The sequence below is a fragment of the Mastigoproctus giganteus genome, chromosome 14, assembly GCF_048544385.1.
Source record: "Mastigoproctus giganteus isolate SK-2022 chromosome 14, ASM4854438v1, whole genome shotgun sequence".
In the NCBI taxonomy this organism is placed as follows: domain Eukaryota; kingdom Metazoa; phylum Arthropoda; class Arachnida; order Uropygi; family Thelyphonidae; genus Mastigoproctus; species Mastigoproctus giganteus.
The window spans coordinates 75,395,006-75,421,167 of NC_143588.1; the positions used below are offsets into that span (position 1 = coordinate 75,395,006).

The 26,162-nt window shown below is 35.2% G+C and overlaps 1 protein-coding gene across 1 annotated transcript in view; it reads left to right on the forward strand.

Annotated features, from left to right (window-relative positions):
• The window catches only part of LOC150075250 (uncharacterized), a 68,928-nt gene extending 44,413 nt beyond the window's left edge, over positions 1-24,515 (forward strand). Inside the window, exons 4-6 of the mRNA XM_090388413.1 lie at positions 9,024-9,122; positions 17,890-18,057; positions 24,182-24,515. Of these exons, the coding sequence (XP_090244539.1) occupies positions 9,024-9,122; positions 17,890-18,057; positions 24,182-24,515 (601 nt within the window). The remainder of the gene's footprint in view (positions 1-9,023; positions 9,123-17,889; positions 18,058-24,181) is intronic.
• The last annotated feature ends 1,647 nt before the right edge of the window (positions 24,516-26,162 follow it).

The window sequence follows — 26,162 nt, forward strand, 5'->3', positions numbered from 1 at the left end:
TTGCAGACTTTGACCCTATTCTGAAATGTTAAGTCAAAATTTTGTTTAGAACATTGGTCCTACTATCTAGACTTGATTGTCACAACACTTAAAAACAATTCATCAAAAAGATGATTTGAACTCAGTTTGGAATTTTTTTTTTTTTTTTCACCTTGCTGAATACCATCTCACCTACCACATTGCTCTGAGTAATCGTTAAAAATTCCAAGCATGGCATGAGATAATTTGTTATGTTTCAGGCTTCCTTCTGCATTATTCCAACAAACAACTACTATATACTAATTCTTTCTGCTTTACATATTGAAATTGACAGAACTGATACTGCAAACAGTGATGCATTTAACTCTTGAATGCTCATGCCCTAAATGAAACAAGTTCACTTGCATGGCATTGAACAAAAAAACTAGAAAAACCAATAACAATAAAAAAAATGTTTTTATCAGTTTATTTTAAGTTTAAGGTCACTTATCCCCCAAACTGAAACACAGCTGTACTAACAAGTTGGTATTAGTATGAAAGTAACAAATAATGCAAGAAAGCAATCTTTTTTCGTACCAGCAAAAAAAAAAAAAACACCACCTTCCCACAACACCTGTCCATATCCCCTCCAATAATTATAATTTGTCTAATTCTTTGAATTTATTCAGACTATCCACTTCCACAACAACAGATGGGCCGACCGGGCTAGCCAGGTGGGTAAAGTGCCTGCCTGGCAACCCAAAGGTCGCGGGTTCGATTCCCGCCTCGGGCTTGGATCAAAGTACTGCAAAAACCTTGGGAGGTGCACTATGGCCACAGAAGCCGATGCGCCAACAACTACCAAACAAAAAAAAAAAAAAAAAAAAACAACAGATGGATGCCTCTTCAATTATCAGCTACCCACTGGCTGAATGCAAACTTCCACACATCTATCCTGCAACTGTCCTTCCTCAGTTTGAATTTATGTCCCATCATGGGTGTAGTCTGAGCAAGAGGAAGGATGTCATCAGCATTGATCATACTCAATCCATTAACATCCTTAAACACCTTGATCAGATCTCCTTGCAGGTGCATGATCTCCAGACCAGATGGTCTCACTGGCATTATGCAAATGCCATGTGAAAATGGAACTTGAATACAAGAAAGACAGGTGCTTTTGCTTCCTGGCATCTTTTAAATGCTAACAGGGCCAGCCCAAAAATTTGTGGGACCCTGTTCAAGAATTATTTGCAGGCCCAGGGATCCTGTGCAAAACTTATACAGTGTGTTTTTGTAATAGTGATTTTTTAATTTTTTTTATTTCTTCAAATTTTACAGTAACTAAGAAATAATTAAATAATTTTATATTATACTGAACAAAAATTTTAAATGCAAATAATATTTAATACATTAATCAACAATATTGTTTAACAATTGCAGTCATCTCATAAAAATAGGAACATGAATAAATAATAACAGGAACCAATAATCATTATTATTAAAGCAATTATTGCATACAAACATTGTTTACATAATTACAAAATATTTCTAGCCCTTTTGGCTGCAAAACCATAGCCATTTTTTTTTTGCTACATCATTTTCAATGGAAATAATTGATAGTGAAGTTAGTCTTTCCTGAGAAACAGATGACCTTAAATAATTTTTTAACTATTTTTAGCTTGGAATGGAATCTTTCATTTGATGGCACTGTAATGGGGCTTGTAAAAATCCATCTTAAGGCTATGGCAACATTTGGGTATAATTCTGTTAAATTTTTGGTATATATGTACTGTAATATTTCCAAACACATAACATTATATTAGTTGGTTATTATTTAGACCATTTCAGCTCTGTTCGACAGAACCAGTTGAACATGCTTGTGGTCAGCATTGAATGCTAATCAAAAAATTAATTTCTTGTAACATAGTACAGTGCATTCTGGTTAATCGGGGCAGCCGCTTATTTGGGGCAAATTATGAAGAACAGAAACAAAACAAATATTTAGCCTGAATTTGTTTCACTTATTTGGGCCAACTCGCCACTTAATTGGGGCAATGAAGGTCTTGATTGAACAATAAACTATATTTAGATGGTGCGCACAAACATCTAAATATAGTTTATTGAACAATAAACTAATTTAGATGGTTCATAACAAAGAGATCATGCGGGCAGCAGCTGAATCAGTTATTGCAAAGTCATGCTGTACAGTGGTTGTTTTACGTTTGTTCTGTATCGTGGTAATTGGATTCTGAAGAAATTTTGCTTGCAGTTGTTTACGATCACACTAGGTACATATGTATACATCTTGTGGGTTAGAATAGATTAAAAACTGTACCAAACAGTGCACTGATTTTGGTTTCCCCCTCCCCTTTTTTTCAGTACATTTAAGACCCCTGTCAAGATGCCACATAAAGATTTGTCGCTTTCAGAAAAAATCACTATTCTTGACAAGATAAAAAATCAACCTCCTAACATCAGTCATCGTCAGCTAGCGGAGATAATAAAGGTGCCAAAATCTACAATTTCACAACTGCTACAGCAACACGAAAAACTTAGAGAGGAGTGGACATTGCGCGTGGATTTAAAGAAAACATCTCATAAGCGAAAGAGGGAAGGCAAAGATCCAGACATCGAAGATGCTTTGAATCAATGGTTTTCCACTTTATCTAAACGAGGAGCACATGTAAGCGGCCCTATGCTAAAAACCAAGTCAAAAGAGTTGGCCAGAAAGCTAGGTCACATAAATTTCAAAGCGACGGATGGAAGTGTAGACATGACATTAGTTACAAAAAAGCACATGGCAAGAAGGACAGTGCTGAGCAATGGAAATCTGAAAAACTGCCAGAGTTGCTTAAAAAACTTAGTGGGGATGACATTTACAATGCCGATGAAACAGGTCTGTATTATCATGCTACGCCGGATGGTTCCCTCAGCTATCAACACATAACACTGTCCGGTTCAAAGAAAGCAATGGATTGTGTAACAATGTTGTGCTGCTCAAACATGTCAGGAAATGATAAACTCAAACTTTTGGTTATTGGTAAAAGTGCCAAACCTCGTTGTTTCAAGGGGCTTACAATAGGCAGTTTGCCAGTTTCGTATTATGCCAATAAGAAGGCATGGATGACCACATATATTTTTACGCAATGGCTAATGAACTGGGACACGGAACTGCAACCAAAGTCCAGAAAAATTCTGTTGATATTGGACAACTGCACCGCACACACTCTAATGTAGCTGGTTTAAAAAATATTGAACTGGAATTTTTACCCCCTAACACCACATCCCTGATACAGCCTATGGATGCGGGAATTATAAAAAATTTGAAGACCTATTATCGCGGAAAGCTGATTAATCACATCCTTGAAGCAATTGAGGAAAATCTGCTGACATCATCTTCGAAATCAATAGAGGTTAGTGCAAAAGTTTCAATGTTAAAAGCTGTACAATTTATCGCTGATAGCTGGCGAGGAATAAGCAGCAAAACAATTCGGAATTGTTTTGCTAAATGTGGTTTCACGACTAATTGTGATTCAGACGTGATAAGCTGTACAGAAAATGAAATGGCTGTGGTACTGCAACAGGTCCATAATTGTGAAGAATTTTTAATGATTGACGATAACCTTCAATGCCACGGTGAAAATGAAGATTATGAGGAAACGATTATTGAACAAATTGCGGCAAAACACTCAGAGACACCAAAAGACCAAGAAAATGATGACAATGATATACCTAAGCGAGTGACTAACCAGGATGCCAGGAAATGTATCGCTGAATTGAGATGTTATTTCATGCAGGAAGGCAATGAAGGCAGTCCTTTATCAGCATTAGATTCAAATTGAGGAAGGACGGATGTCGGATAGATGTGCGGAAATTTGCCTTTGGCCAGCGGGTGGTTGGTTGGTGGAACCGACTTCCATCACTTGTTGTTGAAGTTGATAGCCTAAACAAATTTAAAGCTCAACTGGACAGGTATTTCGAACGAACGGAGGGGTGAAATGGGAGTGGTTTTTTTTTTGGCTGATGCTGAATAAGCTTGCTTTCTTGCATCATATGCCTCTACTAATGCTAATGCTAGATACCTGCGCCGACTTTGTTCAATTACAGTCCATAAAGAGAACACATCAGTGTACACTTCATAATTTTTTTCAAAGTAAGAACCCTTAAGTAATGTGTAACCTTTGCTTGTCACAGACATTATTCTGTTCTGTATCTTCATTTTATATATGTACATTATATGTACATTTTGTTTGCTTTTTTTTAGCTTTAGTTATTTTTAAATAAATGTTTGTACCAATATAACTTAAATACAATGTGCTTTCTTTAAATACCACATTCCCTTTATTTTATTCATACCTTTTTGCCTCCGTTAGAATGTGCTTTTCAGCTCATTAAAATTTCGCTTAATTGGGGCAGGCGCTTAATTGGGCCAAAGTGATCTGTCCCGATGTGTCCCAATTAACCGGAATTGACTGTATATTGAAATGAAAACAGAACTGTATAATCATTTAGAGAATACTGGCATGTAAAAGTACACAGAAGAATATCATTTCATTTACAAATTAAAAAAAAACAGAAAAATTCAATAAAGTAGTGTTGCCAGATACCACATTATCAGTGGGAAGTCAAAAATTTGCAGACCCTAGACATATCTGTACATGGATTCCCTCCAGAGAAACTTTAAATAATAAAACTGAAATTCTCCCCAAACCATAAAAAACAGCAACTTTACTGCAACTGTATTTTAACAAATCAACATACATTTAAGTAAATAAACCCTACAATCCATAAAATATTTTTAAAAATTACAATTTCTTCTTTCTCCTTTTTTTTTTTAAGAGAAATAATAAATAAACTTGTCATAATTAAGGGAGTCCATAACATCTATCTCAATTTCCAGTACTGATAATTTGCTTTGCCCCATAAAGAAACTTAAGCATAAAAGAAACTTTCTAAACAAGCTTCCATCCTAAGAGCTGTCTTCAGATTTTTGCAATAGGTAGCCAGTTTCCTCTCTGGCTATTCTGTGTGATAGTAGATGGCGCTTCGTCTCCTAACTTCTCAATTGATGCTAGAGTGTTTTTTTTTTTTTTTTAAGGTTCGGTACTTTCACTTGCTCTTTTCCTCTTATATAACTCCTTGAACAACCACCACTAATCACTTAAATACTGATTTCTAAATAAATTCTTTAGTGGGGAAAAGGAAATTTAGTTTTAATCCTTCTAAAATTCACTTGTTTTATTTCTTGCAAAAAGTCTGCATCTCCCATTCAGAGGTGTGCTTGTGAAGGCTTGCATGAGCCCCTTGTTAAAAAAATTACTTTGATAAAATTTAACAGATTGTTAACCAGGGATGACCCTTAACTGAAATTCTTCTTGAATGAGCTTTTTTTAACAAATTAGCAGCACGCCGCTATCCCACATTCACCTTGAACAATATTCAGATCTCTGGACAAGACCACTAGGGATAGCTCAGATTTGTAATATTTCTTGGCATAAACATAAGAATATAACACATTGATTCATATTAAAAGAAATATCTTCTGCATCAACTTTTGCCTGAGAAATGTATGACTACTGATAAACTTGCAGAAGCTTTAAACATTTCACACAGAAGCTGCCATGGAATTTTGCACAGTGATTTGTACATGCACCAGATTGCTCGGTATGTAGTACCCTCAAATGTTTACTGATAAAAACACCTTCTGTATAATGATCTATCAGAAAATTAAAATAGGCCAGTAAATCAAAATAATAGGATTTTATAATGGGGGATTTTAACTTTTTGGATACTGACTGGAAGCTATGGGTGTTACTAACCTTCATGTACTAAGAATCTCCAGATAGAGGAACTACTAAGCGGCAGTGATCATAATATATTAATGTGAGATTTACTTAAAGATATAATCTATTAAGGGTAAAAGGGAAGGGATTTTTACTTTCATAAAAGTGACAGTGGTCTTAGACAGTTTTTAAATTCTTTTCAGTGGGACCAACTGATGATGATGTTAGCAACTATAAATTATAAATGGCAAACATTAAGGAAAGTAATCACAGAAACTACTAAGAGTCTAAGAGAAGAAAATGCATGGGATGATTATAAATTACCAGGGGAAAAAGAGACAACCTATAATAAGTACAAACTTCCAGCAGTCAAGTTACTAAGGTGTGGGGATAGACAAGCTCAGAAAAATTATGAGAATTCTTTGGCTAAGGATGCAAAGAAAAGTGGCAAATAATTCTTTGTTTATGTTAACACTAGAAGTAAAGGGATGAACCACACTGGTCCACCAGATATCAGTGGCATAACTGTTGATACTCTGTTCAGGATGCTGACAAAATGAATAAACATTTTGCATCTACATGCAAGTGTGAAGATATTTTTAGAGATGGGGACACCAGAAGTATACCAAATTAAAAATGGAAGCTAAATGACCTTGTGATAACTGAGGAGGAAAAGAAATTGTTGAAGCTAAAAGTAAAGAAGGCACTCGGAGCTGACAAAATCTATCCAATTATATTTTTTAAAAAAAGCAGCAAATGTCTGGCCATAAATATGAGAGCATCCTTTTTATTCAGGAGAGGTCACAACAGACTGAAGATTTGCAAATATCTCTCCTAGTCATGAAGGGGATCAAAGGGCAAAATGAGTAATTACAGATCTGTAAAACTGACTTCCACTGGAAGGGAAATAATTGAGTCAGTGGTTAAAGAAGTAATGCAGGATTATCTTGACAAGAATGCAGTTATAAGGCAATCCAAGCACAGGACTGTTAAAGGAGAACTTGTCTGACCAATCTGATTAACTACTGTGATGCATAACAAAAGAAATGGATGCAAAAAATAATTTTGACATAATAAAATTAGATTTCAGTAACACTTTTGATACAGTTCAAAATGAAGGATTGCTGTATGAATTGGAGCAGAGTGATACCTCCTTATCCCTGTTAGCTAAATTCCTGTATATATCATTTACAAAATCCCACTAACTGTCTACATTGCATAGAGAACTTCATATCTGACTACACAATTACCTCAGGTCTTTTTCATTTTCCACTACCCTTAGTGTAGTACCACACATTTGGTACATTACCCTGAGGGTTACTGCTAACCATATGCAGTGCTTTGCATTTATCAATGTTAAACTTCAATTGCCATTTCTCAGCCCATCTGCCTAACTTTTTTCTAGATCCTGTTGCAGTAGCATACTGTCATTAACCACCCTGCTAACTTTCATATCATCTGCAATCTTGGAAATGAAGCCTGATATGCCTTTATCAATATCATTGATAAATATTGAAGTTGAAAACAACAATGGGCCCAACACCGAACCCTGGAGAACTCCACTAATGACATTAGTCCACAAAGAGCAATATCCATTGATTACCCCTCTCTCTCTCTCTCTCTCTCTCTCTCTCTCTCTCTCTCTCTCTCTCTCTCTCTCTCTCTCTCTTCTCCCATTCAACTATCCCTTTATCCATAGCAGCAACTTTCCCTTAATGCCACAATGCCCCAATTTGTACAGCAATCTTTTATATGCAACAGTATCAAACAGTGTTAGAATTTAAATAAAATATAGATATTGGTATGGGTGTTTAAGGACACAAGGACAGCATAAGCCAAAATGTGCCAATAAAGTATAGAAAAATATACAGCAGACATTGAGGACTAGCTAAATGTCATACAGGCAGATTTTCAAAATATGATCCTTGCCAGGTCCTAGATTTCAAGTGGCCATATTATAATCGTATTAAAAAAAAAAAATTGCATTTCTACATGGCAACTTACTGCAAAACTTACTACAAGTGTATCTCACAGTAAGAGAAAGTTAATGTACAGCATGTCAAAATTTTTACATTATACAGTAAAAATAATAATTATTTCGACTTCCCAAAATATGCTGTTTAACACTGATGAATGAACACCAAAATTTTCACACACACGTTTCCCCTAAATCCCACTGTCAAGTATATTTAAAACAATTTAACCTTTTTTGCAATAGTTAATGGCCAATGATTATGTTCTGAACCATCACAATCCTCTGGGCCAACTGCTTTTCTTTTAGAGGCATATGGAGAAATCAAATGGATGTGAGTGTATGGGTTGTTGTTGCTTACAAGCAGAGAGATCTAAAATTAGTGTTCAGTGAATAGGTTAGATCAGCTTATTCATTTATGAATTGCAAGATCAAGAAACTCTTTGAATAATCCATCATGTATTATAATTGTAGTAGTAGTAGTGGCATGTGATGCAAGAAAGCAAGTGTATGAGCTTATGCAGCATCAGCAAAAAAAAAAAAATCACACCATTCCTTCCAAATGCCTGTCCAGTTCCTCCTTAAATTTATTTAACCTATCAACTTCCACAATGACAGATGGAAGTTTGTACCAGCAATTAGCCACCTGCTGGCTAAAGGCAAATTTCCACACATCTATTCTACATCTGTCTTTATGCTCCCTTAGGTTCATAATCTGAACAAGTGGAAGGATCCCATCAGAATTCAGCGTGCTCAACCCATTCAAGGCCTTATACACCTCAATCAGATCACTGCGCAGGTGCCTAGTCTCCAGCCACTGCAATTTGCAGAACTTAAGCCTCTCTTGGTAAGAGGATCCCTTCATTCCCCTCACCAATGTGTGCTAATCTTGATCATGAACAACAGTAGGCACTCCCATTACCTTCTAAAATTTGTCTATGTGGTTGGTAAGTGGTAAAAACCTTTGTGACTATCTAGCAAAATTTCCATCCTGCACAATCAACTGTAATGCCCTGCTTCAGCAAACTGTTCTTCAAGCATTTTGTTGGAGTCATCCAGTTTTCTAAAATAGTTCAAAAATCAATGGTTCTTGATAATGAAATGCTGGGTTTGAGAGGTTTAATTATATGGTAAACATGATCAGAAAATCTCCAGGTATTGTGGCTTATAATGTGATCAATAACAGCTTAATGGATGTACCATGGTTATATCATTTAATATTGTATGCATTATTTATATCATTAAAATGAATAAAGCATTTTCAACTATTTTATTTTTAAAAAATTATAAGAAACTTTTTATAATTCCAGAACACCACCTTCCCTACCTCGTAGAATTATTTTATGTGGAAAAATTTCTCCGGAAGGTTTAAAAAGGAGGAAACAAGGGCTTCAGCAGTTCTTAGAACAGTATGTTTCTTTTCTTGACTTGTTACTAATTGCAAATGTATTTATACTACAAATCATTGTTACTTCTTTGGTTTTTACTATTTATTGTATTCTATTAATTAAATAAATTTTAAATATATCAAGATGTGAGTTACATGATGTACTAAGTATATCAAAAAATTATAATTAAAATTTTAATATTAAAACAATCTCAGATTATAATAATATTGGAATTTATTCATAATAGGTGCTACCACCCTTACAGCTAACCATCTGTGAAGGGTAATCAATAAGTAATTACTTTTATTTTTATAAATTAAATTTATTTAAATTAATGGTGGATTCAAAGGTACAAGTAAAAGTACATTTCCTCATCTACTTACCATACTTTCCATTTACAAAGATACTTTTATCTCATCATTGTGCAAGTTTAAAAATACCCAGTATGATCAACTAGAAAATTTCATCCTTTGGCTGGAGAGTTTTGAGACTTCCCATAATTAGCATCCAGTAATTATCACCTTTTTGAATGCTGTGGAATAACATCCAACAGAGAAGACATTACAAGTTAATAAGGAAGCGCAATTTACCATGCATATGTGATTGAATGATTAATTACTTATTAATGCTCTTATAATACTGCTACTTATTAATCATCCCTCATATGTCAATTAATATCATCTCAATGCCAATGGATTATGTTGGAGTGCTGTATAGTAATCTCCTAATTTACGAACACCATACAATTTTTCATAAATTGGGAGTGAGTGTTATAATGGGAGATGCATAACAAAAACAAATTTTTGAATCGTTTTTAGTCTCACTGATGGATGAAATGCATGAGCACCGATACATTATTTAATGAATACATTACACTTTATTTTAAATAAACAACACATATATCACAGTAAAAAAAATACAGTGCAACAGTGCTTTTTAGCCTCTTCAGCTGCAGAACTGGCCCATTTTGCAAACCCAGATTTTTCACTGAACTCTGACATCTCTAAGACAGTAATATGTATGTACAAACTGAATAAAAAAAATCAATAACAAAACAAATTACAGGGTATTTTAAAATCACTGCACTACAGTATTATGTTGTGCAATGATAGATAAGGTGATACAAAGTGTCATTGATACTAAAAGACATTGGATAAAAGGCATATACTCTGCAAACCACATCTGGAAAATTGCACAAGGTTTTGTTTGAATGGTTTAACCTCAAACTTTCCGAAGGTGCTTTGATCACTGGTCTGGTGCTAATGGAGTAGGCCATAGACTTCTTCAAGTATAATACAGTGGGTTGTTTTTTTTGTTTTTTTTTGTTTTGTTTATTTGGTTGGTTTTTTTTTTTTTGGTTTTTTTTTGATTTTTTGAAGACTTAAGTAATTTTGAGTGACTGAGTTCGGGTAATTCATAGGTAGCACAGCAAGCTAGAACTCCTCTATATCCAAATATTTTGTTTTTCCAGCCCTATTAAAGTTCCAGCAGAGCCAGAAAAACAAAGTTCATTGTACACTACAGTAGATATCATAAGAAGCACTTTATATTATTTAAAATAATAGTCACTGGTTAAAGATGCATTGCATGATCATCTAGACAAGACTGCAGTAATAATTGAGGTACAGCATAGGTTTCTTAAGGGGAAGTATTGTCTAACCAATTTTATGGGATACTATGATGTGGTGGTTACAAGGGAACTAGATGCAAAAAATAATTTGATATCATATACTTGGATTTCAGGTAAGCTTTTGATACTGTTGCACAGGGAAGACTACTGTACAAATTGGAGCAGTATGGCATTAAGGGCAAGTTGCTCCAATGGATGAGTGGGAGAAGACAGATAGTGGTAATTAATGGACACTGCTCTTTGTGAACTAATGTTATTAGTGGAATTCCCCAGGGTTCGGTGTTGGGCCCATTGTTTTGTATATTTATCAATGATACTGATGAAGGTATATTGGGCTTAATGTCCAAGTTTGCAGATGATACAAAGGTAGGCAGGATTGTTAATGACAGTAATAATAGTACGCTACTGCAACAGGATCTAGAAAAGTTGGGCAGATGGGCTGAAAAGTGGCAACGGAAGTTTAACATTGACAAATGCAAAGTACTGCACATTGGTAAAGTAACCCCAGAGCAATGTACCAACTGTGTAGTACTACACTCACGGTGGTAGAGAATGAAAAAGACCTGGGGGTAATTGTGCAGTCAGATATAAAGTTTTCTGAGCAGTGCAGACAGGCTGCCAGTGCAGGTCATGGGGTTTTGTCAATGATATACAGGAATTTTGCTAGTAGAGGGAAGGAGGTGATTATTTCTTTGTATAAGGCAGTGGTCAGGCCATGCCTTGAGTACTGTGTACAGGTAGGGAGGCCTCATTTTAGGAAGAATGTAGAATTGCTAGAATGAGTACAGAGAAGGGCAACAAGATTGGTGAGGGGAATGAAGGTGTGTTCTTATCAAGAAAGGCTTAAATTCTGCAAATTGCAGAGGCTGAAGACTAGGCACCTGCAAGGTGATCTGTTCAAGTTGTATAAAGCCTTAAATGGATTGGGCAGGCTGAATGGGATTCTTCCTCTTGCTCAGATTATGAACTTGTGGGGTCATAAATTCAAGTGGAAGTTGATAGCTTAAATAAATTACAGAAAGAACTGGACAAATGTTTAGAGCAAATTATGTGAAATGGGAATTTATTTTTTTTTTTTTTTTTGGCTGATGCTGTATAAGCTTGCTTTCTTGCATAATATGCATCTACCAATGCTAATATACTAGATTAACGAGAAATAGATAAAATGCTATAATAGCAATACAAATTAATATAAAAAAAATTGCTGTATTATACCATACTAGTATTATATGTACAGGGTGTCTCAAAAATATTTGTACAAACGTTTAGGGGAGGTAGGTAACATCTAAAGGAATGTGAATTGCATAGGAACCCATAACCGAAAACGTCACCATAAGTCGGTAGACGCCGTTGTTCATCTGTTCGCGAGAGGGAAAATTTCTGGTTTACTCATTCAAGCAGTAGTCGCCGCACGAAGAGCATGCATCAATATATATGAACTACGAGCTGGCAAACATGCACCTAGTGTATGGATTAGCAGAGGGCAATGGATGAGCCACTCAACGAATTTATGGAGAACGCTTCTCAGACAGACTTGTACCGGACCACCGTTTTTTTTGCAAGCGTGCATCAAAATATTTGCGATTATGGGTCGTTTAGAGGTAACAGGAGTAGTGCGGGCAGACCACATTCGACGCGAACTCCCACCGTGGAAGAAAGTGTGAATGCCGTCCAGAATAATCCTACTACCAGCACACGTGCTGTTGCCTCTGCCTTAGGAGTGTCTCGCAGTGTACAGTGTGTCTGGCATGATAATTCCTTACACCCCTTTCATCTCTGAAGAGTTCTGTTACTGCTCCCCCAAGATCATCCTGCACGTGTGGCTTTTGTGCAGCAGTTTCTCCAAGAAAGTGTTCAAGACTTGAATTTTCCAGCCTATGTTTTGTTCACGGATGAGGCTTATTTCACTCGGGAAAGCTTATTCAATCAGCACAATGCTCATGTGTGGGCTCACGACAACCCACATAGTGTGCGCCCCCATGCTGCACAACATCACTTCGCAATAAATGTGTGGGCAGGTATGGTCGGTGACTGCTTAGTCAGCCCATACCTGTTACCATTTCGCATAAACTCCGCTAAATATCGGATCTTTCTTGAACAAGTTCTACCAGGGTTACTTGACGATGTTCCAGAAAACGTGAGACACAACATTTGATTTCAACATGACGGGGCGCCTGCCCATCATGGAAGGTGTGTCCATGACCATTTAAACAAGCGTTTTGGGTGTCGATGGATTGACCATGGTGGACCCGTTGCCTGGCCCCCACGCTCATCGGATTTATCGAGCCTTGATTTCTTTCTGTGGGGGGGGGTCCTCAAATCTATCGTGTATGAATCACCTGTGGAGACGGAAATGGATCTCGTGGCGAGACTCATCTGCACTGCTGCTACTGTCAAAGAAACTCCAGGTGTGTTCGGCCGTGTCCGCCAATCCATGCTGCGTCAGTGTCACGCATGCATCGCGTCTCATGGTGGAACCTTTGAGCATCTGTTGTAACATCATGAAATGCATCCATCTCTTACTCCATTGTTAATATTATGTCAAATAAATGTTTGCCACTAATTACTGTCTTGTGTCATTTCTGCTTCTCGTGTCTCTGCAACTACTTTCCCATGACGTTTCCAGTTATGGGTTCCTATGCAATTCACATTCCTTTAGATGTTACCTACCTCCCCTAAACGTTTGTACCAATATTTTTGAGACACCCTGTATAAGTATATAATTTAAACAGATGTCAAAAAAGTATTAAATTCTCATTCATTTCACTTTCAAAAGATAAATATCTTGTAGAGCAACTGGAGTTGAGAAAAAGTTCATAAATCAGATTTGTGCTGTCAGATTTTTTGTTTATAAAAGTTCATAGATGTAGTGTTCATCTTTGAATTACTCTGTTCAAAGTTTTCTTGTCTTTACAAAAGTGAAGAAAAAAGCATAAAAGAACTGAAATTAATGAAACTGAAGCAGAATAAAATACTGGCAAGGATACACAGTTAGATATACCAAAACATCATCGAAGTGAATCAACTTTTGCTCCTGTAGTGCACTTTTACAGGGCATAAATATGATCCTGATTGTGCACATCAGTCAAGATCATCTTCCTGATTTTTTTATTTGTAACAGCATGTAACAGCCAAAACATGTAAGGTTTGAACTTTTCTGTTCTTTAAGATTCTCAGAATACTCTACTGACAAAAATGCAGTTTGTGGGAACACTGTCTTGTCAACTTCTTTGGTGACTGGGCATATATATACTTCTGATGGCTTGGATGTTTCTGGCACTTCTTTTTCTCTCACAACGTTCCTTATTAATGTTGTGAACAATTCCATACTCACAGAGTTGGGTTATTGTTAAACAAGTTGGCACTCTTTTCCTATATTGATGTTTCCATCAGTAAATGTTAGACATTCATACATTCTGAATGTCTAAAATTTCATACTTCTAATAACATTTCAGAATGCACTTCCTTTAAATGTTAATTCATTATTCTCCATACTTAATACGTCACTAGTTAATGTGCAACAATGAAAACTGATTTTAAAAAACTAATTATCTAAATTAAGCTACACTATTATATTGTGTCAGTTATAAATGGTACTTTAAGAGATCTACAATTTTCGAATTGTCATAAAAACTAATTATTTATTTTAGCTTTAAAATGAACAACTTTTTATTCAAATTGATCATTCTTTCTACAAAATATGACTATATAGTGTTTGTACATAATTTTGACTCACCCTGTATGTACATAGAATTGTTTAAATTTTCAATTCTAAAACTGCAAGGCTTAGCAAAATATTTGCCATCTTAGAAAAGAATGCTCAAAAATAAGGGATTAATGATTAAGCACCAGAAAATCCCATAACGTATACTGGTATGTCTGAACCTCGGTAAGAGGTCCTTGGTGTTTCTGAGTGAGTAAGTATTCTTGGGAATGCAGCATATTTTATCTGCCATTTAGTTACTTTTCACCGACTATGAAGCAGGCAAGAAGTCCTCTTTAATGTGCCAAATATAGAGAGAAGAGAGCTGACTATTAAGATTCAGGTGCCTCTGTCAGGAACCATGACTTGAAGCCCTTCTCACTTGCAGCAGTAGCTCATAATTAGTCATACCAAAAAAGCATTCGAAGATAAAATGAGTTTTATCTTCAAGTGGTATCAATGATTCATCAACAAAACCATAAACAAAACAACTGAAAACTTCAACCAAGGTCAAATGTCTTACTCCACTCAGCACTTATCTATACTGTACATCAGACTATCCAATGTCAGTGATTCCATAGCAACAAAAGCAAGAAGTACAGAGCAAGAAGGTATAGTATGTATACTTTACAGAACTTCATAAAACATGTGCATTATAACACTAGTTAAGACACCAACAGATGCCCCAAACATTACCAGAATCTCATATGTCTATTCAAGAGACTTGAAAGCTACACTACAAGTATCGGGTTATGTTACACAGACATAACAGATTTGAAATAAAACTAACCATGTTTCTACTGGAGGACATAGTATGCTCTACAAAATGACCAGATCCTTTCTACAAACAATTCCAAAGTCACAAGTATAAGGAAGCATTCTTTATACAAACAACAATGCCACATAATCATCATAGAAGCAGGGATCATGGCCTAATTAAGCTAGGATTGCAATCAGTTTTCACTAGCAAAAACAGCTTTCAATATTTGCACAGCACAAGTGTTCCCTCTCTCTGCAGCCAACTTCAATTTATGTAATCCATTTAAGAAATAGTAATAAACAGAAGTGAAAAGAAAAGTAAAAAGAAGTTCCCTAACACTGTATCTTACATGCGACTTCTATGAATGATATATCCTACAATACAGGGCCTCCGATCAATACACAGATGATCATTCAGAGCCAGAAACACATGCAATTCCCCAAAATTGATGTGTAGAAATAATTTATATCATAGCCTATGAAAAAGTGTTTTTTTTTTTTTTTTAACAAGTTCTTAGTTCTCTCTCTCTATCTCTCTCTCATTCAGAACCTTTGAACAGACCTTGCCTTTTCAAAAAATTGGTTCTTGTGCTACTCTAATCAAAAAGTATGTTATCATATTTACATTCCATAGTCAATCTTAAACTTGCATTCAATGGCAATATAGATAAAAAATTTCAAAAACAAAGAGTACAAGTTCAGTATGGAGAAGATTAAGAACTTAGCCACATTAACACACTTTACAGGGGTGAAAATCTTCAGATTATTAAGATAGAGTGAAAAGCTGATTTAAAAGCTAAAATCATTAAAAAACCAGGACAACTATTTAGTAATATCAAGTTTAATTTTCAACAGGAGAGAAGGATACTATAAAAGTGATAATACGTTAATTCTCCGAAATGAATGGAAATAAAGGCTTACGTTATGCTTATCCACACTCTTACATTCGTCAGGTGTTACTAACAGATGTTAATTCCATCTTTCAATCTTTTTCCAGCAACTATGTATCAAATTTTAATTGAAATTCATTGGTAACTGTACTTGAAATTGTACAAAATCAAAATGATAAACATTCTAAACTTACAAGTTTATTTAGTATTGGATTAGTGTAAATAAGTATAAAATTCCAAAAATCTGAAATACAAGGCAACTTCCATATAACACAATACTTCTACAACAGAATTGATAAATTGAAGCATTTTGAGAATTGCGGAGAATTGCAGAAAACCTAGCATGGTATTAATAACATGATATTTTTGGTAACATGGTATTAATAACATGATATAATAACATGATATTTTTGAGCATTTGAATGGGAAAAACCCTGCTATTATGTTGGATATAATTTTTCAACATTTCCATTCTTTTTTGTTAATCCCCACTATTGACTCGCTAGTCGTTATGCAAAAAAAAAAAAAAAAAAAATGTATTGGAAAATCCCATATTTTATTTTGTTGGGAAATCCTCATGTTAGGTTCAGTGCTATTGAACTTGTGCTTGTTGAACTTGTGGAAAAATCTAGATTTCAAAGTTTTATTACTATTGGATAACATGCCAAGTCATCAAAATGTTGAAGTAATGTTCCTAACACCTAATACAACTTCTTTAATTCAGCCATTAGATCAAGTATATCTACCTTTAAAACGCATTGCATCAGAAAATCATTACAATGTATTTTGGAAAAAATTGATTCCGAATCTATTGAAGTGATGAAGGCATGGAAACAATTTTTAATTGTGGACTGTAACAGCTTTATCACTGAAAGAAGTAATACCGTCAATATTAAATGCACATTGGAAAAATGTATGGCCAGAGTCAGTTCATTCAGGAAAAATGGTTGAACCAGTATAAAATGGAATTGGTGCAATAGTATAACTTGGTAAGTCGGCAGGCGGGAAAGGTTTTGATGATATGACTACTGAAGCCCTCCAGTTGGTAGAATCGCCATCCTCCCTGCACCGGGTGGGAAAGACCAGAGTTCGAATCCCGTTGAAGATGGGAAGAATTTTTAATGGTCTTTTTCACAATGTGGCTGAGTTAGTCAGTCTCAGGCGAGGGTAGCATAGTTTTGTATCCCAGAAACTCTGGTTACATAAGCAGTTTATAGACAATATACACAGAGCAATATGGCCTTAGTCGCCAATGCTCCTAAAAAAAAAAAATATGGTTACTGAAGATGTTCAAGAATTACTGGTAGAAAAAGAAGCTGGTGAAGTGGATTTGGTGGAAATGGCATCAGAGGTAAACCAAATCAATTCAGAGAATGACAGAGTAGATGAAAATTCTGAACTTCAAAATTTTACACTAAAAAGCATACGGGAAGGCATAAAGTTAGCTGAGTAATTATAATCTTATTTTTTGAATGCAGTTTCTTCAACTGAAAAGAGCCCAAAGTTCAAAAGGGTAGTTCAAACATGCTTACTGATTTTTTTTTTTTTTTTTTTTTTTTAAAGAGAGCAGAAGATACATGAAACCTGGAATGGTGTATTTTTGTTAGCTTTTGGAACATAACCTCCCTTTTTGTACTGATTCTTAGTCCCGTATAACATGGTTTCGCACTACATGAGATTTTATTGGAACCTAACTACCGTATTATACGAGGGTTACCTGTATATATGAATTTATTTTATTGCCATTTTGTTCACACATTTGAAAAAAAAAAAAAGCATAATTTTTCCTTCCCTTTGTTATTCTAGACTATTACAAATACCGTTGTATCGGTCAAACAAATCTTTGCACCTTTTCCTACAAAGTGAACTTTCTATGCATTGCATACAAGAGGAGGTCAGTGAGGAGACATCAAAACTATCATCATTTCAGCTAAGACAGCATGTTTCCACTTATTCTATTCTTTGCGAATTAAGGTAAGAATTTTTTTATATTGCTTTTACAGTGTACACCTAAATGAAATTGATACTAGCAATTTAAAATTTAATACAAAATTATTTACTTAATCCATCCAGAGGGTGCGAAAGCTTTTGAATGTTGCAGGAAATCTGAAGTTCTTAAAATAGTAATTGAAAAAAGTATTATTTTTAGAAAGTTCTAAAAAGTAATAGTACTTGAACTGTGATACTTCATGGTAACCTTGGTTGAAACCAAGATTTAATGTAGAAATTTACATCAATTAATTCAAGTTAAAAGTCATACATTTTTGGCTTTACATGAAGCTTTTCTGTTGTTGCAAAATATGGATTTAGCTAATTAAGTTTAATGTGCAAGCACAGAATTACATGTCACCTTTGTGACACATAAGTCTGTTTTACCTAAGTCACTATAAATGTGTAATGGTGTCAGTCTAAGTTTACATGCAAAGTGCAATCAATTTAATCCATATTTTGTCACAGTATGAGGCCTTGAAGTCAAGCCCAAAACATATTGATTTTAAATTAAATTAATATAAATTTCTAAATTACATTCTCTATTCAGCCAAGAACACAATGATGAATACATCTTCCATGTAATTTTCCACTCTTCATTAAAAATGTGCCTTTTTTCAATGATTATATCAAAGTTAAGTAATAAATTACACTGGCCAACATGATTTTTACCTCCACTAATATAGCAGCCATTTGCAGTCAATTTTTATGCTAGATTTCAAAAATTATTCTTAATTTCCCATCACATCACAATTTCTGTATACAGGTTTTTGTGTTAACCCATAATACGTATATCATACTACAATTTAGGGAAGTGGATATGACACTGATCTCTTATATTATCTGCAAATAATATTATTTGCGTATGCTCATAGATGGCAGTAATCTTGAGGAAAGTTAACATGTTCAATCTTATCTGTCTGCTTCCCACCTCCCTATTTCAGTAATTGAAAGATAGTTGTAGTGTGAGTACATGTACAGTGTATCTATTTTTCATTGTTTGTTTCTTCTGTGTTTACTTAGTAGTGTATTGTTAAAATGTTTAAGCAGAAGCAAAGAAAGTGTTTGAATCACAGTAAAAATTTCTGCTATACATGTGGTTGGTTTACAACAAAAACTCAGAGGAAGCAAACCTACAATATCAATAAATGTGCATATTCTTTGTACTTTGGTTGCAAGATTGTTGATCAGGACAAAACTTGGGCTCCATATTATGTGCAGTATTACCAGTATTACAAATCTGAAGATGTGGCTAACTGGGAAAATTAAAAGTTTGCTCTTTGCTGTTCCTGTAGTTTGGCAAGAACCATGCAATCAAATCAATAATTGCTATTTCTGAATTATAAAAACATCAGGGATGCCCAGAAAAACAAGCACAGCATCAAATATCATAATATATCAACAGAAATATAAGCTTGTTCCACATAATGAAAACCTGCTGATACCAGAATTCTCCAAAATAATGGGATAAAGGAAGCAGCAATGAATGCAGCAAGGATTCTTCTGTCGTAAACTTTGCTGGACTGTCCACTTCAACAGACTTAGATTGCTAACAAGATAATTATAATTCTCACTTAATTAAGCAAGAGTTGAATGACAAGTTTGTGATTTAAACTTATCTAAAAAGCAAGCAGAATTCCTTGGTTCTAGATTACAACAGTGGATGTTACTTAAAGCAGGAATTAAAATTACAATATATCAAAAATTATTATTATTATTATGATTAGCCATATGGTGCACCCCTAGGGTAAAATATCACTAAACATCATTAAAAAGCAGTTTTTCCTGCACAATGGAAATGCAGTCCCATCAGTTACTCTACTTTGTACTGTTAGCTTGAAAGAAACATATGAAAGTATGTACAAGATCCTGAGTTCAATAAAGTACCATAACTTTGCTTGGAATATCCATGGTGATCTTAAGGTAATTGGATTACCCATCAGTTTATGGGGAAGTTTCACTAAACACCATTATTTTCTATGTTTATGGGACAGTCGTGCAACAGAAACGTATTGTGCAGCAGTGGGAAAAGAGGGCAGAATTTTTACTAGGGAGAAATAATATAAAATATGTTCCACCAGTTGAAAAAACAAAAAGTTCTTCTTTAACCTTTGCATATAAAGCTTGGATTAATGAAGAATTTTGTTTAGGCTCTGGATAAAGAAGGAAGTTGATTCTGCTACTTCTTGATGTTTTCCCATGGGATATGTTTTCTTCTTGCCCTCTTGATCTTGCATTTGTTCTGCTCTCAAATGGTTGCCTTGCATTACTACATGTGCTGCCTACAAGGTGACCAGCATAACATCAATTTATAAATGCTGGTAGGTTAGGGAACTGGGCGCTGCCTTTTCTTTTGGGTAGAAGGGCAAAAAAAAAAAACATTTTACACTCACCTTAACTGCTACCTCTATACATAAGACTCTGGCAACTTTAGTGTCTTGCAAAAAAAGAAAAATTCCAAATTCTTGAAATGCCACCTCTGGTAAAAAAATCTTGTCCTCTAGGATTGATTACTCCTCTCCTTCTGACCTCTTTACATGGCATGGACATACAGGTATTCTCCTAACTGCTTAAATTGTTTCAAAGGTCCATTCTTCCTCTTCTAACATCATAAATGCTGTCTCATCCTTTCTCTCTCATATTCACTATGAAAAGGAGGTCTCTACCATCACTAATCTTTTAGAAACTACTTTTCTTGCATCTGATACTATTACCTGCAAGGATCAACTTGACTTAGTCTATCTTGATTTATCCTCTGCATTTCATACTGTTTTCCCAATAATGCTTCTGTACCTACTGGAAAAATTTTATGGTGTACAAGAAATTTGCTATTTTTCATTCAAGAATCCTTCTTCCATAAAACCCTTCTATTACACTTTAGTGATTTATTGATAATTAAAGAAGCATAAGTGCTCATCATCACTTATGCTAATGAAGCACAGCAAAACAACTCACTTTTTAATGATGCTAATGCTATTTTACCCTGTTTTGTCCTCATACTAATCCTGATAAGTCTGCCCACATCTCTTTCTACATTTAATCTTGGTTCTCTTGCTGTTAAACTCAGTTCTCAGTTACAAAGATCTTAATGTACTCTTCATTACTAAACTCAAATATCATTCTCATATCAACTTTCTTAAAGTTCTATCTCTCCATAAGATGTAGCTTTTGAGACAACAGCTCCTTTATGTCTCCAACCCAGTTATTATTCTTTGCTATATAAAACCTATCTTCTTTCTTATATGCTGCTGAAATATAGTCAGCCACCGCACCCACACACATTAAGTGTCTCCTTTTGGTGTAATATCAACTGCTCACATGGGCTAACCTAAAAACTGACCACAAATACACCATCTCCCAAACTAAAATGATAGAAAACTTAAATTGAGTTCCACTCCAGAAGTTTCCTCACATTAAATCTTTACAGGCAGTTTTCAAATTCATCTCGAACATTTGGCAGGCCCCTTCTGTTTGGGATAAGGTTAGCTGGCACATTCCCCCAAGGAGTACTAGGCAGAAGCCATCTTTAATTGCTCCCTCCAATCAAATTATTTCTCTTGATAAGTTCTTTTCACATCCATCGCTCAAACTTATTCAGCAGCTGAGTGTTGATATATTCTTATTCTCTATAAACCTTCAATACAGCAAGGAAACTGTTAACACCATCCAGTCTGTCTGTCTGTCTGTCTGTGTTCTCCAGTCAGTTATGTGTTTGCCTAGTGTAACAAATAAATGGATATTTATTTACCTAAATAAAATATTTTCTCAGTTTAACAGATGAAAAACTGAAAGATGGAATTTTCCCTGGCCTCAAATAAACTGTTCAAATTTGATGTATTTCAAATAAAGCTATATGAAATTGAACTAGCACCTTGTCAAACTTTTAAATCAGTTGCACATGGATTTCTTGGATGAAGCAAAGAAGATGATTGTGAATCTCTGGTGTAAACTTTACTGTAATGTTAAAGATACAGACTGTCAAAATGTCTTTTAAAATTCCTTTTCTTCATTCCCACCTCAGTTTATTCCCCCTCAAAATTTGCAATAAGTGATGAGCAAAGGGAATGCTTTCATCAGCCCATGTCCATGATGGAAAAGTGGTATTCATCCTGAAATCTTCCTATAAGTTAGACCTCAGAATGCCACAAAAATATGGTTCCTTCACTATAAATCTTGTGCTAAGGCTAACGTGTGGCAAGAGAAAAGGGATAGAGGCATAAGTGCACAAACAAAACAATGTTTACTTGTAAACCAATAATACTACATACAAGATACACCTGAGTTAAAAGGAGCAGTTTGCGACATACATTCATTCGTGTATAACATTAAGGGTACATGTATCCAACAGGTTTTTGTTCTTCGTGACTCAGGCTACATGTATTCAGTGATCCAATTCGCATGTTTTAAGAGTACAAGTGTGCAGGTGTTACATGTGTGGTGATACTTCTGTGGATAACAGTTGTCTCATTACGTTAGACTCTAATTGGTTAGTGGTGAGGCAAGTAACATTACATCAGATAATGTTTTACTGAGGTGCTTATGTCCTAAATTTAGAGTATAAAGACTAATAAAGAATTGTCTGATCCACCTCCACTGGTTTTGTATCTCTCAGGTCCCAAGGAAAAGCGGCAGGAATGACAAGAATAGGTTTCCCCCCCTTTTCGCCAACACCATGTTCTCATTGGCTAGGGAGCTCATGAGTTGGGGGACAAATTTCCAGGGATTGTTATCTGGGGACAAGGAACATCCAAAATAAAACTTATCGATGAGAAAAACAAATCTCACATCAGGGCAAGGTAAAAGTATCAAGTATCTCAGCAGGTGTCCGCTGGGCTCGGAAGCCTGATTTCATGCATAGGAGCTGTTCAATGCAGTCAACCAGCAGCTATGAGATTCATATTTCACTTTGAAGTCTATTTTGGAAATACCTTCTCATTCCTTTCTGGAGAAAACTTGGTCAACAGTTGCTAGAATAACATTAGCTCAATGTGATGTGGCCCACTTAACAAAAATTGGATAGTGTTACATTTCCTATCCTTCACCTAGTAATCTGAAGAAGACTGATAGTCACAGGATCGAATTACTCACTATAAGTTCAGTAGTGGCCAAAAGTATGAGGTGACTTGGCTAATTAATAGCCTTTTAAGGTAAGCACTAGGTGAGAATACAGCTATTCTACATATTCAAAATGTTATTTAGATACAGTGCCTATCTATCATAGATGACTCTCTCTTAATAAAATTTATTTTGACCAAAATATAATAATAAATTAAATTTATTATTAAAGAGACCATAAGTATTTCATCTCAACAATTTTAATGGGTATTTCATGTGCAGCCAGCTCGACTAACACCTAATAAAATAAGGGGGAAAGAACCACTTAAGAAATATACATGCAGCATAAAATTCTTATGTAACTTCTAAATAAAATGACACTGTTAGAATAAACAAACTCTTTGGCATCCTGTTTCATCTTTATTAGAACAACTGGATAACTCACTAGAAAATAGGACATCAAAAAAGGAAATTAGGTCTGCCTGTAGCCCCTCAGAGCAGCCTCAATTCGATAAGGCATGGACTCACTGAGATGTCAAAAGCCTGCGTGCCACAGGAATGTTAGCCACGTTGACTCAAATGCAGTTGTATCAAATTTGATGATTGCAGATCTCTACTCTGAAAGGCTCATCCCCCAAGTGCTCGACTGGAGTTAGATCTGGTGAGTGGGGAGACCATTGTAGTAGGCTGAATTCCCTCTCATGTTCCTCTAACCACTTCTGTGTAATTCTAGCCTTGTGACATGGTGCACTATCCCAATTGAACTCGTTCACAGATGGATATGCCATGGAGTATTGCACCTGGTTGGAAACAATTCCTAGATAACCTGCAGCATCTAAATATTACTCCACTGATATCAAGCAACCCAATATGCACCATGAAACACTCCTCATACCATCACACCACTCTGGACTGCTCTGTATAACCAGATATCTGCTCACTATTTTAGTTTAAGCTTATTTCTTATGTATATCATGTTATTAAATCTGTGCATGTACAATTTTGGGTTACAATAACTAGTGACTTAATTTTATTTTATTTTTACATTTTTCAGTAATTCAACAAGTCAAGAATGCTACTGGGAAACAAGCCTCCTAGCATATATTCCTAGTCTACCTGGTGATAGTATGACACATGCTTGCCATAAGTGTAAACATACCGAATCGTGTAAATATTCTAGTAATATTTCACAGTGCAGTACAGGGTGTTCTTCACTTCAGGACAATTTCTCAATGTGTCAGTGTTACAGCAATGATGAATGCAATAGTTTATTAGAAACTATACCAAAACAGGTGTCATTTTCAGAGAAAGTTCTTGTTGCTAGTGTAAGTGAACAAGAGTGGCATATAGAGCAGAAACCAATGAAAAATGAAACTTTAATATACTGAGCATTAATAGTTCTCACTAAAATTATTATGTAAACTATACACATTTTGTTTATAAAGCAGACTTAAGTTACATATGTAATATACTGTACATACCAAAATGGCATTTATTTAAATTTTATAGGTAACTTGTTTAATGTCTTTTTGAAACCCCGTGCTTTCATTATCAGTCAGGAAACATTAATCTTTTCAGCAGAAAGTACTCTTGGTCACCTCCTGTAACAACAGTATTCAAACTAAGTAGTTAACTGGGTAACCATTAATGTTCACCAATTGCTTGAAAGTATCCTATAAAAATTGCCATTTTTCTGGTCAGAAAAATGGCAGCTGTGCTTTAATCCAACAAAGTGTAAGGTATTACACCTGGGAAACAGTAATCCCAAAATAACTTATTCACTTGGTGGAGTTCAACTAAAGCCAGTACTGGAGGAAAGGGACTTGGGTGTTACGATACGGTCAGACATGAAATTCTCTGAGCATTGTAAACAGGTTGCAAGGAAGGCCCATGGTGTCCTATCAATGATCTATCGAACTTTTGCAAGTAGAGATAGGGACGTGATAATCCCATTATATAAGGCTTATGTTAGACCACACTTGGAATACTGTGTTCAAGTATGGAGACCGCACCTGAAGAAAGACATCGAGCTTCTTGAAAGGGTGCAAAGAAGGGTAACTCGCCTGGTGAGATCGGCAAAAGGGCGTCCTTATGAAGAAAGACTTCGAATATGTGGGTTGCAGAGTTTGGAAACTAGACACCTTAGAGGAGATTTGATTGAGGTGTTTAAGGCTCTGAGAGGCATCAGTAAAATGAATGAGGACAAAATTTTCAAGATTACAAATGATGCTAGAACTAGGGGACATAAATTCAAGTTACGGGGGGAAATGTTTAGATTGGACTGCAGGAAGTTCTATTTTAGCCAGCGAGTTATAAATTACTGGAATAAGTTGCCTTCATGGGTGGTAGAGGCCGACAGGTTGGGGAAATTCAAAGGTCATCTGGATAGTACTTTCGGGTAAGGGAAGCACATAGGATGATAGGTTTAATTTTCTTTTTATTTATTTTTTATTTTATTATTATTATTTAGTTATTTATTTATTTTTTATTTTTTTATTTTTTTTTTTTATCATTGTTTTGTTCGGATTTATATATTTTTTTTTTTTTTTTGGCTGGTGCAGCATAAGCCATAGGCTTTCTTGCACCATGCGGCCGTTACTAATACTAATACTAAAAAGTGACGTGGTCAAAAAGTGACAACTCTAAAACAAGCATTCACTTATCTTACCAGCTGTCTGTGTGGGTAATGTTTATTTATTGGTGGCATTTGGTTGCACATGCTTCATTGTTCACAGAGAAAAAAATTAGGAAAAAAACAAAAGAATTTGAGTTGCATACAAAGGGAAATAATTACTTTCTTGAATCTGAGGTTAGGTTTGATTAATCACCTAAAGAATTATATTTTCAAAATATAAGAATTATGTAAGAATAGAATATACAAGAATTATATTTTTAAAGCTTAGTATTGAAAGTTGACCTGAAATTATAAGTTATAAAAGATCACCTGAGATCAGGGCTATCAAGACTTTTAAAGCCCAGATGCTAACAAAAAAAATGCTGCTGCTCTCCCTGTTGCATAAAAAGTATCTCAATAA